This window comes from Teleopsis dalmanni, chromosome 2, assembly GCF_002237135.1.
Source record: "Teleopsis dalmanni isolate 2A chromosome 2, ASM223713v2, whole genome shotgun sequence".
Classification (NCBI taxonomy): domain Eukaryota; kingdom Metazoa; phylum Arthropoda; class Insecta; order Diptera; family Diopsidae; genus Teleopsis; species Teleopsis dalmanni.
Genome location: NC_051847.1, coordinates 121,721,461 through 121,739,311, shown reverse-complemented (window position 1 = coordinate 121,739,311; position 17,851 = coordinate 121,721,461). Strand labels below are relative to the sequence as shown.

Sequence of the window (17,851 nt, the reverse complement as noted above, 5' to 3'; positions counted from 1 at the left end):
TTAGTTTATAGTCCGTATATAATTTGTTTGGACTGCAAGTGCCAGGCTTAGAACTCGTGCCTGTCAAATTAGAAGCTACCTAAGTATTGTAATAATACTTAGATTGAGTTGTAGTAATACTCCGATTTAAGGTACAAATCAAAACAAACTGCGAACAATCGACAATATTTATATAGACAATATAAAATTAAAAAACAAAAATAAAAACAAATCTATTCAGCCTTTTTATTCATCAATCAAAAATTATTATCTTTGTTCTTGATATATGATTTTGCAAGTATTACCATATTTCTCATAATTATAATCTTTTACATTGTAAAGTCATCAACAAACACTGCGTCTAAAAACTATTGAAAACTAATTAAAACTGATTTTAAAATTAGTTTTTAGAGTGTTTACACACAAGAACTAAAAGTACTTTTAAGCTAGCTGTCAATCAGTCAGGTGTTAAGCGGTGAACAAAAAATTTAAATTTTAAATATTTTAAAATGGATAGAGTGAAACTACAAATTATTTCACTTTTATTGCAAAAGAAAGATATTATTACCAAAATGGTAGGAAAAAATAATAAAACAGTAATGGAGATTTTAGGATATTCCTGTATAAAATTAACAAAATTACGAGAAATGCGATTACTATTTCATAAATTATGTCCTTTCTATATTTTGTGCATTCCAACAATTTTACTATTTTCTTTTCCGCAAATACTTATTCTGCCTCTTATGTTATTTGTAATAAAATTTAAATACTTATTAATAGTTTACAGCTGTTGTTATGTAAAGTACTTTTTAAATATTAATTGCCTGGCAACTCTGGCCTGTCATTATTCTATATTCCTTTTGTAATTATTATTCATTATTCATTTTTAGTATAGTTAATAAAGCGAAGTAAAGAACATGTTAAAAATACATCGGACCGTGTTTCACTTTTGCTAAAAATATATAATAGGTTATGGGCCCAGCACGCTTCCACTGCGAAGTAAAAAGCACGTGCACATAAAAAGTAGATTTAATACGTGTATAAAAATGTCGGGAACGGTGATTCGAGTTGAACCGCTTAACGCGGAAAACTACGATACATGGAAATTACAAATGAAAGCTATTCTCATAAAAAACGATTTATGGTCATATGTCGAAGGTACTGCGTCGTGTCCAACGGGCGAAGGGGCTGCAAAATGGATCAGCTTTGATCAGAAAGCGTGTGCTGATATAATGTTATCAGTAAGTGCATCAGAATTAAGATTAATTGCAGAATGCACAAATTCAAACGAAATGTGGATGAAACTACAAGCCACATATTCATCAAAAGGGCCTGCGCGCAAGGCGACGTTGCTGAAAAAGGTTGCACTTTCGCGCATGAAGGAGGGTGAAAAGGTTAGAGAGCACCTCAACGATTTTTTTGAAGCCGTGGCAAAATTAAAGGAAATTGACGTCACCATCGGGGATGAGCTTCTGGCCATACTGCTCCTATATAGCCTACCCGACTCTTTTAATACTTTCAGGTGCGCGTTAGAAACGCGCGACGAGCTGCCAAAGCCAGACATACTTCGAGTGAAAATATTAGAAGAAGCTGAATCGCAAAGGACAAAAGAAGACAGACATAGTGATGAAAACTCTCTATACATAAATCGAAATAAAAGCCGAAACGCAAAACAAAACAAACGATACAGTGATTCTAAACGAAACAAACAATGTTTTAATTGTGGCAAAATCGGACATTTTGCACGTGAATGTAAAAATAAAGCAAAAGCTGAAAATAACACGCAATTGAAAAATTCGGAAAAATCTGTAAACAATAATTTTAGCTATCATGTTGAAGATGCATTTATTAGCTCAATAAAAGAAAATTATTGGTGCCTAGATAGTGGATGTACTGCCCATTTAAGTGCAAACCGTGAATATTTTACAGACTTTCAAAAATCGAATAAAGTGCTTAACTTAGCAAACGACAACACAACAAATATAAACGGCGTCGGTAAAATGAAAATAACTGTAGACGTATACGGTCGTGATAATAACATTGATCTTAAAGAAGTTCTATATGTCGAGGACTTGCGTACAAGTCTACTTTCTGTATCAAAAATAGTAGACAGCGGATATGAAGTGCATTTTCGCCCTTCAGATGCAATCGTATTGGACAAATATCAGAAGGTTATAACTCGAGCGAAAAGATGTGGAAATCTTTTTATTGTTGAAAATAAAAATCATTTTGCACAAGTTGCTGAAGAAAAATGTGACATTGAAAAGTGGCACCAGAAAATGGGCCACATAAATGAAAACGATCTTAAAAAATTGGCTAGTAATAACCTAGTACACGGATTAAAATTAAATCCTAAACAAAAACTTCCGACTTGCGAAATTTGTATTAGTGAAAAACAAATACAAAAGTCATTTCCTAAGAGTAAAGAAACTAGAACAAGTGACTTATTAGAGATCGTGCATAGTGATGTGTGCGGACCAATGAGAACAGCATCAAATTCGGATGCAAAATATTTCGTAACATTTATTGATGACAAATCACGCTATTGTCATGTATATTTTATAAAACAAAAATCCGATGTATTAAATGTATTTAAGCAATACAAAAGAGCAGTAGAAACATTTACGGGTAAACGAATTAAGGCTTTACAATCAGACAATGGTAGAGAATACGTTAATTCTGAATTTAATTTATTCTTGAGGAAATTTGGTATACAAAGACGCTTAACTGCTCCATATACGCCGGAGCAAAATGGTATTGCTGAACGTAAAAACAGAACTCTAGTTGAAATGGCCCGTTGCATGATGAAACAAGCTGAAGTTCCGCCAAATTTTTGGGCAGAGGCCATAAATACAGCGTGCTATATTCGGAATAGGTGTCCTACAAAAGCATTGAACGGTGTAGTACCGCACAAGTTGTGGACTGGTAAAATGCCAACTATTGTACATTTTCAAGTATTTGGCTCTAAAGCATATGTCCTAAAAAAGGATAAGACTAGAGATAAATTCGATTCTAAGTCAGAACCTTACATGTTTGTTGGATATTCAAACGAAGCAAAAGCCTATCGGCTGTGGTCACCTACAAAACGAAATATAACAATAAGTCGTGATGTCGTGTTCGTAAACAAAAATATCTATCATAATAAATACGAAAACATTTATATTAACAATGAAAACGACTGCCAAACAAATGATTATATCGATATTGCGTTCGAAAATTGTGAAAATCAGAAACTGTCGGTCAATCCGAAAATTGTAGAAAATACAGATACGCGAGAAGAAAACTCCATTCGTAGAAGAGGTCGTCCGAGACTTATTCGCACAAATTCACGCGGTAGGCCTCGAAAAGAATATTACACGTCAAATCGGAATGGTGAAGAATCATCCAACGAAGACGAAAATACAAGTTCAGTAAGAAAAATTGCTGATAAAAACCATTCAGATGATGAACCTGACAACAACGTTTTTGAAGATTGTGAAATGGCGTTTCTCACTACATATCAAACTCCAGTAACGATTTTGGAGGCACTTGAAAGCGATGAAACAAATTCCTGGTCAAAAGCGCTAGAAGACGAAATGGTGGCACAACTAAAGAATAAAACATGGGAAGTGGTCGAAAGACCGAAATCACGAAAAGTTATTGGGAATAGATTCGTGCTTCGAACTAAAGATGACGGAAAACAGAAAGTACGATTAGTAGCGAAGGGTTTTGCACAACGACCAGGTGAAGACTTTCATGATACGTTTTCTCCAGTCGCTCGTTCAACATCTATAAGACTACTTGCGGCACTGGCAGCAAAAATGGATTTGGAGATCCATCAGATGGATGTCATTACAGCATACCTAAATGGAGAGCTCGAAGAGAGTGTCTTCATGGAAATTCCCGATTATCTTATACCATTCCTGAACAAAGTTGTTTCATCAAAACCAGTAGGAAAAACTTCAACAATATTGTGTGGAAAAGTTAAAGAAACAGCGCAGCATTAGTTAAAGGCGATTAAATCAAGTAAGTCACTGTGTGTTTATTAAAGAAAGCTCTTTATGGACTCCGTCAGTCTGGGCTATCATGGTACATGAAATTGACAAAGAAACTACAGAATATGGGTCTAAGTGCAGTACAACAGGATCCTTGTGTATTCACTAAGCGTGAAGGCAACGACATTGTTTTGATGACAATATATGTAGACGATTTACTAATAGCGTCCAATAATAAGTTTCGTATAAAAGAAATAAAGGCTGCACTTGCGAATGATTTCGAAATGAAGGATTTGGGAATAGTAAGTAATTGTCTTGGCATCGAGTTTCATCAAAATTTAAGCAATCATCAAGTTTTTCTTTCACAAGAGAAATATGCAAAAACCATTATTGAAAAGTTCAATATGAAAGACTGTAAACCAGTGAAGACTCCCATAGAATTGAACATTAAGTTAACGAAACCAACAAAAATTGATGAAGGTGTTATGAAGATGTATCCCTATCAAAGCTTGATAGGAGCATTAATGTACTTAGCTGTTACAACTCGACCTGATATTGCGTTTGCTGTAAACTTTCTTAGCCAGTTCAATTCAAATTATAACGTGGAACATTGGAAAGCAGCAAAACGAATTCTAAGATACCTTAAAGGTACAAGCAACTATGGTCTATTGTATGAGAAAAACAATGAAGAATTGTATGGACTGGTTGACGCTGATTGGGGCGCTGACTTAAACGATAGACGTTCATATTCAGGGTATGCGTTCATTATATCAGGAGCAGCGATATGTTGGGAAGCTCGAAAGCAACGTACAGTAGCGCTTTCAAGCACTGAATCAGAATATATGGCCATATCTGAGGCCACAAAAGAAGCGTTATACCTAAAGGCAATCCTTGATGATGTTGGCATTACAAGTAAGACAATTGAAATCTTTAATGATAATCAAAGCGCTCAAAAATTAACGGAAAGCTTCAGGTATCATCCACGGACAAAGCACATTGATATTCGTTATCACTTTATTCGCAGCAAGGTTAACGACGGCACTGTTAAAATCAAATATATGCCAACAGAAGAAATGCCCGCAGACGTCCTTACCAAAGGACTCACTACAGAAAAGCATGTTAATTGCTTACGGAAATTAGGAATGAAATATTAAAGTCATATTTTACACATAATAAAAGCACTTTAAGAGGGGGTGTTGTTATGTAAAGTACTTTTTTAAATATTAATTGCCTGGCAACTCTGGCCTGTCATTATTCTATATTCCTTTTGTAATTATTATTCATTATTCATTTTTAGTATAGTTAATAAAGCGAAGTAAAGAACATGTTAAAAATACATCGGACCGTGTTTCACTTTTGCTAAAAATATATAATAACAGCTAATACTCGTAATTCAAACATTAAACTGCTTTTAAGGTGTACGCAATGCTTATAAAACTGATGTTTCTTACTAATATAACGTTTACACTGGCAGAAAATGGCTCATTTTGAATGAGCAATTGGAAAGTGTTTACATTTGTTGTAATTCATTTGTTCTCATTTTAAACAGCTGATTTTTCAACCTGCCTGTTGATTTGATTTTTAGCCTATGCCTAAAAAAAGTTTCGCATGAGGTTAAATATACCTTGAAAGTTTACAATATAAACTGAAAACATATTTTTAGCTTCTATTAAGTACTTTTTGGGAAGCAGAAGTTCCAAAGAGAGGTGCATTGTTTTCAAGAAAATGCAACCACCAAACATTTGTTTACCTTTTTTTGTAAATATGTCAAAAACAACTTTCTCAAACTGTCAAAATGCCATGAAAAGCTTTTATTTGTGTATGTATGTTCAATGTATTCCTTTGCATTTGGAACATATAATATTTGGAACGCATTCGACCCTCGTTAGAACGCATTCATACATAATGTGATCCAATGGTTCTCATTCGCGCTTGAAATTTTGTATGCAAGAATGAGTCATTTGCTTCTTATTTTCGATTTTTGACCAAAATGAGTCATTTGAGGCCAATGTAAATGCCGTATAAAAGTGATGTTAAATTACTTTTAGTAAGCTAAAAGTGCTTTTGAGTAAAATTTAGTTTGGGGTGTTACTGCAACCTTAAAATGGATTTTAAGAGCCTTAATACAAATTTTAAGGTTCGTGTAAAAGAAAATACAAAAGTTTTTGTATTGTTTAAAATTTAATTTATATTTCAAATTTATTGTTATTATTTAAAATTATTATTTAAAAAAAATTAAATTAAAATTCAAGTGAAATTTATACTTTATTATTTTAAAATTAAATTAAAATAAGACTATGTTAAACTAAAAAACGCGTGCTGCTGCCATGGGACTTGAAAAGAGAAGAAAGTTAAAGATCAAGTAAGAAATGTATGAAGCTAAACTGTATCAAGAATAGTTTTTTCCTTACAAAGTTAACGAAAGTCATTATTGGGTTGCATATCAATAAATAAAGGGGAGCAGCACGCGCGTTTTAAATGTAAAATATAATAATATTAAATTTAAATTAATAAAAATTAATACTATAATAATTTAATCATTTCAATGTAAAATTTACATAGTAAAAAATAAGTATATAAACAAATCTCTCAACAGGGGGTTTATATCTGTATTAAGTGAGGTGTCTACCAAAGTGAAACGCACGCTTTCGAGTTGTATTACAGACTAACTTTATTATAAATTAACAAAAGCTTACGAACTAAACATTTTGAGTAATATAACTTATATTGTGTAATATACACTTTAACTTGTAATATTATATATATGTATATAGTAATTAAATATATATAACATTAACAATTAAGTTTATATAGTAATTTTGATATTTAAATAATATTTAGCTATAAGTCTCTTTGTTATTTTAACAAATATTATTTATTTTAATTGAAAAAAATGTAAAAAAAAAACAATTATAAAATTTCATTTGGATTCTATAACTATAATTTTCACCACGATGAACAAATCACCCTGTGACTATTTGTACATTTTGACATTTGTGTGTGTTTTTTCACCACACGAAGATAAACATTTCAACAAAGAAAGAAAAAATTTGACAGTTCGGAAATATTTATACAGAATAACAAACTGCACGAACCATCAAAAAAAATATGTTTAAATATTGTAAATAACATTTTTGAAAATCGAATTTATATTTTTTCGTGTAAAAAATGTCTGACGACGAGTTGCCGAGTAATCGTCAAACATTGCCAAGGACTGCGGTTAGTTATGACATGTTGGGGCAACATATGGAGAATTACAATGTCGAGACATCTGCGCTGCATCGCAAACTGCAAAGCAAAGTGGAAGCAGTGCGCATACTGCGTCGAGATTTAGAGAAATTTCGCACGGAACGTGATCAGTTCAAATTAATGGCTGAAACACTGCAGTTACGCTACTCCGCCATCAAACGCTATAGCGATTTGGGTAATTGCGATGCAGTTGAGGGCGGCAATAAAAACAGTGTAGCGAATCTCTTACGTGAAACCAGAGAACGCAATATTAAGCTGACGACTGAAGTGGAAGCTTTGAAGCAGAAATTGGTGGAGCTCCAAGGTGACATCGATATTTTGCGTGCAAAGGAAGCTAAACCTCAACGAACAATTAAGTCGGAACAGTTAAACGTAAGCAAAATGGAAAAGGTGCATAATAGCGACGAGTTGCAATGGAAGCAGGAGCGGGCTAACTTTATTTGTCATTTAGAGAATTTAAAGAAAAAGGTATTTCAGTATTGTTTATTTATTATATGTGATGATTTAAATTACAGTTTTAATGTTTGTTACAGAATGCTCAGCTAGCTTTTGATTTCAAGGCAATTATAGATGAAAAGGAGGAACTGATAACCGAACGTGATGCCTATAAATGCAAGGCTCATCGTTTAAACCACGAATTATTAGTTGCATTGAAAGCTAACGAAGTTCATCCCAAGGTTTAAATTTATTTAAAATTAATTGAATTTTAATATACATAAATACTGTATTTGCAGTTCCTTGATATTGACAGTATTTTGTTGGAAAATAAATACCTGCAAGAACGCTTACTGAATTTTGAAAATGAGCTGGACCTAACGAAGCAATCAATGAATAAATATAAGGTATATATTGGTGCAAACATATATCAACTTATCTAATTCTTTAAAAGGACGGTCACTTGCATATTTACTCTTTACCATAACGTTAACGTTGCCATGAAAACTGGCAGTTCTAGTGGACATAACAAAATAGTTATCCTTTAATTCTAAAAATAAATATAATTTTTAAGTTAATTTTATACCTTATATATGCATTATAACATTTATTAATTTAGTTTTTAAAGTAGAGCCAAAAATTTATAAATTACTATATAGAAGAATTATCTATAGAAGAATCGTAGAACATTTTCAAAAATATTTTTAAATTTTTTAATGAAATGGAAAATGTTAAATTTTTTGTATATTTGTGATATGCTTAATTCAATTTATTTATACAATTTTTCATGCTGCAATTAAAAACTATCCGCAGAGTATGTTGGATGCCAAACGTAAAAAGGGTATTATTAAGCTAGGCAGCAATTCGAATGAAGAAAACATTTTATCACACAAGCAAGGTAACAAAGGCTTAGAAACTATATTTATATATATACAGTGAAAACTTTCTTCAGTGGACACAATTCTATCCGGTTAGAAATACATAAAATAATAACTAGGAATTAACAACATGACTAATAGATATTTCCGTTTATGAGTGTTCATTTAATAGCGCTTTCACTGTAAATATATATTATAGATACTGATGTTGTGTTTATACAAGTGTGCTATACCTTTAATTTCTTCTATTTATTTATCAATTTATTTGTGTTTGTAACTATATTTTGCTTTTGAAACTTATATACCTATTTATTTCACATATGTATTATAGTTGATTTTATATAAACAATATATACACTATAAAATAACTTAGTTATATATCTATATAAATATATATATCGGTTTTAGTGAAAAACTTATTGGCCAGTGGCATTGATTTGCCTACCAAGACGGAAACAATACAGGATTTAAAATCATTATGTCTGGCTTTGTTGGATAATTTGAATGACAAAAATTTAGCTTTAAGTCATCAAAAAAAAACAAACAAGTAAGCTATAATTAATTATAATTATATTACATATAATTTCATATTATTACATTATCCCATTTTAATCAATATTATAGAGTTTTGGCTACCAAAATTGCAGAGCTTGAGCAACGTATACAAAAACTAACAGGTATAGACACTGAATTGGATGCTGCAGCAACTATGTGTGATAGCAACATCATAGGCTATTCACCAGCTCAACTTCTTCTGCACGGTTATTGTCCATCTTTAGTGGATTCAAACACTACAAATGACACAAATGCAACAACAGTAACCACTATAAAAACAACAACCGGCAGTAATATAACTGAAGACTCTGGTACCATGTCTTCCGAACCAGATGATTCGAATAAGACCTCACGTGGTCTGTCCGATGATGGCATGTCTTCGTTATCTACTGAATCAGGTCGCAGTATACTTTCATCTGAGTATGGTGTTGATGTAGCTGCGTGTAATCTAAGCGACTGTGGCACTAATCTGTATGCTAATTTGGTCAAATCCTCAACAGTTCACAGAAGTCATATACATTCCAATTTCAAACATTATTTACCAAATTCAATTGCCAAGGAACGTTTAAATGATTTGAAGGATTTGCCACCAGAACTAGCTGCTTTAGTACAAAAAGCTCTGCACGAATTAGATATGCGAGATTTTGACGAAGTCGTGGGAACATGTGAAGATGTAGGCGAAGAAGTAAATGAAGAGCACTTCAATACACAAATAGCCTTAGTAGCTGATGAAGACGAACAGGAGGATGATGATACTATACATTAAAATAATTTATTTTATATATTTGTATATTTTTTTCTTGCTTTATGTTAACAACTATATATAATTTGAATAATAAGACAACGCCTGTTTAAACTACTACTACAAGAGAGATGCTACAACCCATCCAAATACTACATTCATATCTTCATAGGCTTTTAAATATTTATTTCTAGTCATAGTTAAAAACAAAGAGTTAAACATATGCTAAAGGTACCTAGTAACAAGAAACAATATTACAAATACTAAATATATATATAAAAAGAATTTTCCTCATTTTGTATAGTGAATGGTAAAATACTCTGTACTGTACAATAAAATAGTTAATAAAAAAGTATCAATAAAATCAGCTGACATAAGCGAGTAATGCTATTACAAAATAATTGTTAAATAATAATAAAAGATATATTAACAAAACTAATAAAAAAATAGTTGCAAACTTATTTAAAAGAGTTTTAACTAACAGATATATATCCAAACATATATACTATTTATATATATTTTGATATTAATATTTTTTATTTTATTTACAGATTGAAATTCTTTCTAATTATGCAACTTCAAAAAGTGATAACTGATATCGACGATCGTTATATATATAAAAGAAATTAACAAAAGTGAATTTAACAAAATATGTACCAGAAACAACATTAATTGAAACATTCTGGCTATGAAATATGCATATATATATCATGTATATATTCATGAAGAAGTTAGAAAACTAAAAACAGTGATTCAAGGTAGTGTTTAATCCAAAAAAATTATAAATTTATATTCTTTTTGTGTGTCTTAGACTTACCGTTTATTAATAATTTAGAGTTATTGTAAATCGAAAAAAGTTAGATTTGCTCTAAGCATAGTAAATTTGATTATAATATCTGCTATTTGCCAAAACATAACACTTGACAGATTGCAGCAGTGATGCCAATGTCTCGCTTAGCGAATATAGGCCACCATGCATTTTCTGTCATACATGTGAGCCACCTAAAACACCTATTAATACTTTTATAAAATGCATACTTGACGATGATATTTAAAACTGACGCAATTCTAATGGCAGCTGCGTGATGATTACAACATAGTTTAAATGCCGACACCATATCAACAGAAACAAAAATGGTAAGTTAATGTTTTTAATTTAAAAATTAACTTTGCTATTAAAGTTTTCCTTCCGTCTTCATTATTACATATGAGAACCTGTCTGAAAAGGTTTTCAGATATGATAGCGAATAAGTAATTAATCCAACCCAATACTAACGTTGTAATCCGCTGGTTTTTTTACTAGGTGTTGTAATACAACAACAAGTGACTATGATATCTATATCGAAAGCATTTGCACTGATTTAAAGGAAATAATACCCTTTGTATATATATTTGATTATCTCATGGTATAGTGCGGAGTTATGGTAAATAAGAGACATGATGGATTGCTACGTTTTATTTAATATGAATACTATAGAAAAGTTGTAGTAGTTTATATAAGTACTTTATTTATTTATTTATTATTTATTTTACTTTGTTTATTTATATATGTATGCTATGATGTTCTACTTGTCTTACATGTTAAAAGATTCTTTCATCTACGGTCAACTATGATAAAAGACCTTATACTCTAATTCACTAGTTAAGACGTGATAATGACTGAATTTAGAGTCTGAATTTCTGCTTAAATACACAATACAATAGCGATGCTGTTTTTGTATTCGTTACATCCCTCTCCAATTGCGATTATTTCCGCCTGAAAAACGCTGGACGAGTTGAAAAGAATATATACGTCAACAGCGCAATCATCTGAAAATCATTCATAAGTTTGCGTTAGAATTCACCTAACAAAGATCTCAATCAGTTTCTTTTGGAAGGCAACGTTAGTAAAATTATTGTCGAATCTGATCTTCACGACAATATAATTAATCAGTCTTAAAGGTTCCAGCATTAATATAATGTGTAGTTTCGAAATTAATTGATGTATAAAATCTGGTTTAATTTTGTTCAGGTATTAAATCAACCTCAAGTTTATCCATTTAGGATGTGAACCTGTTATAAATATTGACGGTCGCTTCCAAATTATTTTAGCATAATGATACAAAAGCTAGTATATATACTAGGTAAAAAAGAAATTTTAAAAGTGATTAGTGAACCACATCTTTTATCTAATGCCATCAGGTCTTTGCGTAGACCGACTGGTGACACCACAAGAATGGCGATTGAGAGGAACCCAATGGGTAGCACGGAAATGTCACACATGCGGAAAGGCTGGGGTAAGTTGAAGCTATTGGAACCAATCGTACCGAGTGGAAGTTATTTGTTACGGCCCTTTGTTCCTCCTAGGAGTTAAAGGATAAATATATATATATATATATTTTAAAAATATTTACTAAATATCGCCTTCAACATAACTTCCATGTTTGGAGTTTTCGAATTAGATCTACAGATAATAATAGACTCTATATCCTTTATATAAATCGATTAGATGAGGTGATATTTATATTATAATTTGTTATAAAACTTCATCTAAAATCGCAAGACAAAAGATTTTTTTACATTCTGCTAGATTGTATCAGTAATAATTAAATGTTGGCTATAACTATATACATTGAAACAATATCCAAATATGTCAAAACTCAACTCTGGAAATTTCAACCCGCTGTCAATGGGTCAAAAATATGACTAAGTAATATATCCTTGTCCACACAGATGAATATCCGAATGATATCATGATCACTTCAGCCCTCCATTCATGCTGTATCAGTCAACCTCTTTCTTTGTATCGTGAACATATCGTAACTATTGCAACGAAGCTAACATCAGTAAACTTCGTTTGTATAATAGCAAAATTCTCAACAGGCCTCCACCTGAATAGATAATGGATAAAAAATGGATAAAAGAGAACTTTTGTTTTTGCTCGTGCAGCAAAAACGGTTCTTAATCAATTGTGGTTATAACATATAAGTAGTCACGTCTTAAACAGTTACTTGTGACGCAAGTCAATTTCAAATTTATTATTTAACTTCAATTCTACTAATCATGATGGGTGTGTCGACTCGACTATTTTTATTTTTAAATGCACTCATTAATTTGGGCTCTATTGATAAGGGGCTACACCCCATTGAAGTAGCTAAATTCAATATGTACCTATCTACAATTTTCCCTATCCGCCCACTATTCATATCGCAAAATCCTTCTTCCTCATTACTTACACCCATACCTATCCTAACTCGTGTATTCGCCTCGTAATTCGATTCATGTTTCAATAAAGATTTTCACGGATTGCAACAACAAGGAATATAATAAATTCTGTTTTTGGTCTTTAACCAGAAATTATATTACTATTTCTATTATTTAATGACATTTATGTGTAGATGCAGCCATAGTAATAAATTCAAAGAATACGGTTTCCTACTTCAATCCTATCGTTTTCCTATTAACATCATTTGAAGCAAATTTGTACTGTGATCAGAATTCATTCCATGAACCAGAAAATATGAAGCACAGGATTTTCAGTTTAAATTTAAAAATTAGTTATAATAAATACAATACAATGGTATCGTTCCATACATATATAGTTCTTTACATGTAGTCTGTATAATATTTTAACATATAAATATAGTTGAGCGTAATTTTTTTAATCACAGTATTTAAATTACTTAATTCGTTTTTTTTTTCTGTTAGCCAATTAGGAAAATTGCACCCAATCTGAAATTAAATAAATAAATATAAATATTATATTACTCTTTTTTTTGTGATTAAAAATATTATATAATAATTTATAAGTAGCCCTCTTATTGGTCATTTAAATAAAAATAAAAAAACTATAATATATTATTTATATTTAAAACAAATTATTTTATTAAGATATTTTCCAATATTTCGACTATCTTCGATATTGATATCTTCAGTTTCCCTGAAGGTGACTATCGAAAATAGTCGAAATATTGGAAAATATCTTAATAAAATAATTTGTTTTAAATATAAATAATAAATTATAGGTTTTTTATTTTAACTTAAATGACTAATCTGCTCACTTATAAATTATTATATAAATAATAAATAGAGTTTATAGAGATAGTATCTAAAAAATATATTTAAAAGCATGATAGTATGATGAAGTTTAAGTTTTTAAAGTATGAAACTGTTTTCGAGCAATGAAACACACTATAATTTTATAATTCCTTTTATTATATATTGTATAATTATATACTTAATTTTTATTTATATAAAACAATATTTTTCTATCACATACATTATATACGCAATAAACACATATACATCCTTTGAGATTTATTTATTTGCAAATGTAACTTAATGATTGTTATTCTTAATGTTTATGCAAATAATAGTAATACATGTTTAATAAAGTTTTCATATTAAATAATTAATAAGGAACAATTAAGTTTTTTTAATGTTTTATATAACATATATTATATATGACAAAATTGATTGATATTCACTATTTATATATAAAATTTAATAGCAAAAAAAAAGTCTCGTTTGAAACATTTAATTTTTTTAATTATTAGGAGTAGAATATTTATGCGTGGTCTGGAATAATCCATCAAATTTGGAGATTGGTGGCATTATTATTTTGTTCCCAACAGCATATTTCTACAGATTTTTCTTACTACTCCTATTTTGTCATAACGCTGATCTATATAAGAATATATGAATTATTTAACAATCTTTGATAAATAACTTTTACAGCGAAATAATTTGTTTCAACTTATGACTTTATATTTAAATAATGTAATAGTAGGGATAATAAAAATATGTCTTATCGTTTAATATGAAACTCTACAAAACTGCTCTTTAGGTCAGTTACAGATTATCTTTATGTACTGACATGACTAATCAAATTCTTAAATTATATTTTAAAATAATTTAATTAAAATTGATATTTAAAATTGTTAATAAAATTTATATATAATATTGCATTATTAAAACTAACAGTCTACGTATTATTAAAAACAAATCCTTAAAATGTAATTAAAATCATATATGCTTAAAATCGGAGTTATATTTTCACAAATTTCTTTTTCAAATTTTTTTTTAAGTTATTTTATTTACTTAAAACTAACATAGATTTAGAGGAAGTATCCATTAAGTACTTATTGAAATACTTTAGGATAATTGAATATCATATATAAAAAATTACTATATTTTTAAAAATAAAATATATTGTTAATTTGTGAATACAGAATATATAATTTTGAAATGGAAAAGCTTACGAAAGAATAGAAATTAATTTTTAGTATAAATATAAAAGCGTTTATATGATGGAAATATGTTTAATAATAAATGTTTAATAAAATTTAAATGAATTTTTTTTATTATTTACTACGAAACAAAAATAACAATAAGTATTATACATAAGTTAACACGTTGTATGTGCTCAAAATAAGTTATAAAATACATTTAAAAACATTATAATTCATTACATGTTTATTATGTACGGAGACTATTTTTAACTATTTTTCTTTTATTTTAATAAATAAAATTAAAAACAATTAGGCAAAATGGTGTTACCTAAATAATTCAAATATATTAAAAGATATTTTAATAAGTATTTAAAACTTTTCAGTTAATGTTTTAATTGTGATACAATTCTAATAATTAGACATTATTATAATCCAATATATAAAAATAAATTTTAAAAAATTGAAATTGAAAATAAAAAATTTCTATATATTAAAACGCAATTTTCACCATTTTGCTAAATTGTATTACTAATTTACACTAAATGGTATGTTTTTTTAAAAGAATCTTATTACGTTAATTTACATTATTACAAATAAATAATTACAAAAAACGTTAATATATAAAAAATTATTTAATTTTGAAAACAATTGTTTGAAACACTACACAATTTTTAAATTTTATATTTTTAACATAGTTTTTTCCACAAAAAAGTAAGAACTCTTGTTCACCTATTTAGCTCAATTTGGTTAAACTTAAAACTATATAAATAAGTTAATTTTGAAAAGCTTTATAAACCGTATATAAGCCATTAGAGAGCTAATTATATTGCTAACCAGGTTTTATCTGGTCTTGATAATAAATAAATAAATAAATCAGTAATAAATAATTTCGGTACACACTTATGACTACTTTCACTCGAATTAGTCGAATGAGGACTTGGGTCCTCAATGTTTTTAAATTGTATTCAAAATATTTTAAAATACATAAAGTTGAGTTATAAATATGTGTTTTTATATGTATGTATGTTATTTTTCGATGGTTATTAGTAAAATTAGCAATTTTGTTACTAACAGATTTTATGAGTTGTTTCTTATCTTTTCATGCTATTATATTCCGCATAATAGTTAGCTAAGTTTCTTAGCTGCGTCACTGCAAAACCATTGCCGAGGCGTTGAATACTGCGTAAGAGCAGCGTACGCTCAACTGGTGGACTTTGTATGATGGCAATGGTTTTGTAGCGACGTTTAAGCAAATATCAGTTAATAAATGACATATAATTTGTAAAAATCACATAGTTCTCTACTAACCGTGCGCACAATTCTTGTCGCACCGTTGCTGTAAATTTATTGGCTAAACAAAGTGCAGTTGTGGTACCAAAGACCAGATTATACAAAAGCACAATCTGAAAATTTCCCAACCATTCGATAGCACCAAAATCGCCAAGCAAATCAAAGTTGGTAATGCCTATGAAAAAAAAAAATAAAAAAACATTGATATCAGCAGAACTATAAATATTACACCTAAACTTACCAATTATTCTACTGAGCAGTGGCAAGGCTGAACTTAATATCAACACTAACGCGCAATTGAGTATCAATTGAGATAGTGAAGTTTTACGTTTCTGTGGACGTACATGGCGCATAAATGGCATTGTATAAAAGCCCACAGCAGAGGTTGCTCCTAAGTATAATATTAGGAAAACCTCTAAGCCCGCACCAAAGGGTCCAAGTTTGGACAATGAACTTATGCCTAGTGTAAATTGCTGCAAAAAAAGGTAAAAATAAGATATATCCGATTTTTAACAACGAAAGCAATAGAATAATGCTTACCCTCGTACTTAATGGCAACGCTTTAATACCAATAAGTAACTCGAGTGTGTTCTGCACAACAAGCAAAATAGTTACGCCTGTTAGGAATAACAACAGTAACATTGCAAAAGGATATACAAAATTACGTTGAAATGCTGAAGATTTACGCAATTTATCCAGTTCTTTGCGTTCAGACTCCAATTCTCTCAGTCTTTCATTGAGTGCGGCTTCTTCGTCGTTTAGTTCGCCGTTCATTGGTTTTCGTTGATATAATGTTTTTATAGATGGATGATAATAACTGCTGTTAAATTCATGCGGCGAGCTAGTATCAATGCTGTAACTTCCATGACTTTCGTTTCTATTATTGCTATTATTTATTAAATGACTACTATTGAAATTGCTGTCGTTGAAACTGCTATTGCTCAATTGACTAGTATTTAATCCATTATAACTGAATCCATTTAGTCTTCCGATTTTACTTTTATTTTCCATTTCTCGTTTAGTCAGCTTACGTCTAACACTAGCCTCTTCCACATGAAAAATGTAATATTTGTCATTGACTTCTCGCAACAGATGAGGTTTAACAAGTACTTGACCCACAACGCCAAACAAGCGCACAAAGCCGAATGGAGTGCAGACTGTAAAATATATAGTTTTTCAAATAAAATAATATATTTATAAATGTTTTTATATATTTAACTTCAAGCTCTAATGATTTTGCCGTTTGCTGATAATTGTTATTATAAGTTACATACACAGCAGACTCTCCAAATAACAATAGCTGCATATAAAATACATCATATCTTTTATTTTAGCGAGAGTCTACTGTATATGTGTTATATTGGAACTGAGGAAGTATTTAACACATTTATACTACACAAATCATTATTAAGGAACTTAAGAACCACCAACAGAAACAACGGAATTTGTAATCCTGTTGTAAAGCTAGAAGTAACACATACACAAGGTGGGCTTGAATGCGAGTGAGCTGTAAAAGTAGAAAACAGAATAGAATAAAGA

General features: G+C 29.9%; 3 protein-coding genes across 3 annotated transcripts in view; 1 reads left to right on the top strand and 2 right to left on the bottom strand.

The window, feature by feature from the left end:
- Positions 1-6,850: 6,850 nt before the first annotated feature.
- LOC119681955 (coiled-coil domain-containing protein 149-B-like) lies at positions 6,851-9,929 on the top strand (the record flags this gene model as incomplete). The annotated part of the gene is given in 6 exon segments (XM_038095271.1): positions 6,851-7,670; positions 7,736-7,879; positions 7,937-8,044; positions 8,451-8,535; positions 8,924-9,062; positions 9,140-9,929. Coding segments are annotated over 6 exon segments (1,722 nt in total). The 3' UTR covers positions 9,837-9,929.
- A 3,429-nt stretch (positions 9,930-13,358) lies between these two features.
- Positions 13,359-17,629, bottom strand: LOC119675607 (protein Lilipod-like). The gene is made up of 5 exons (XM_038086813.1): positions 17,587-17,629; positions 16,853-17,469; positions 16,554-16,785; positions 16,331-16,487; positions 13,359-13,523 (listed from the first exon to the last, which is right to left on the bottom strand). The coding sequence occupies exons 1-5, from the start codon at positions 17,627-17,629 to the stop codon at positions 13,496-13,498; spliced, it is 1,077 nt and encodes a 358-aa protein (XP_037942741.1). The 3' UTR covers positions 13,359-13,495.
- Positions 17,630-17,667: 38 nt separating this feature from the next.
- The window catches only part of LOC119675606 (protein Lilipod-like), an 8,281-nt gene continuing 8,097 nt past the window's right edge, over positions 17,668-17,851 (bottom strand). Inside the window, exon 8 of the mRNA XM_038086812.1 lies at positions 17,668-17,819. Within this exon, the coding sequence (XP_037942740.1) occupies positions 17,668-17,819 (152 nt within the window). The remainder of the gene's footprint in view (positions 17,820-17,851) is intronic.

Excerpts from the sequence above, each read along its gene's own strand:
- LOC119675607 (XM_038086813.1), bottom strand. The coding sequence starts at position 17,629 with ATGTATTTTATATGCAGCTATTGTTATTTGGAGAGTCTGCTGT. Across the intron at positions 17,470-17,586 it reads TTATTTGGAGAGTCTGCTGT|TCTGCACTCCATTCGGCTTT; the intron begins GTATGTAACTTA and ends TATATTTTACAG. Across the intron at positions 16,786-16,852 it reads CGTTGCCATTAAGTACGAGG|CAATTTACACTAGGCATAAG; the intron begins GTAAGCATTATT and ends CTTTTTTTGCAG.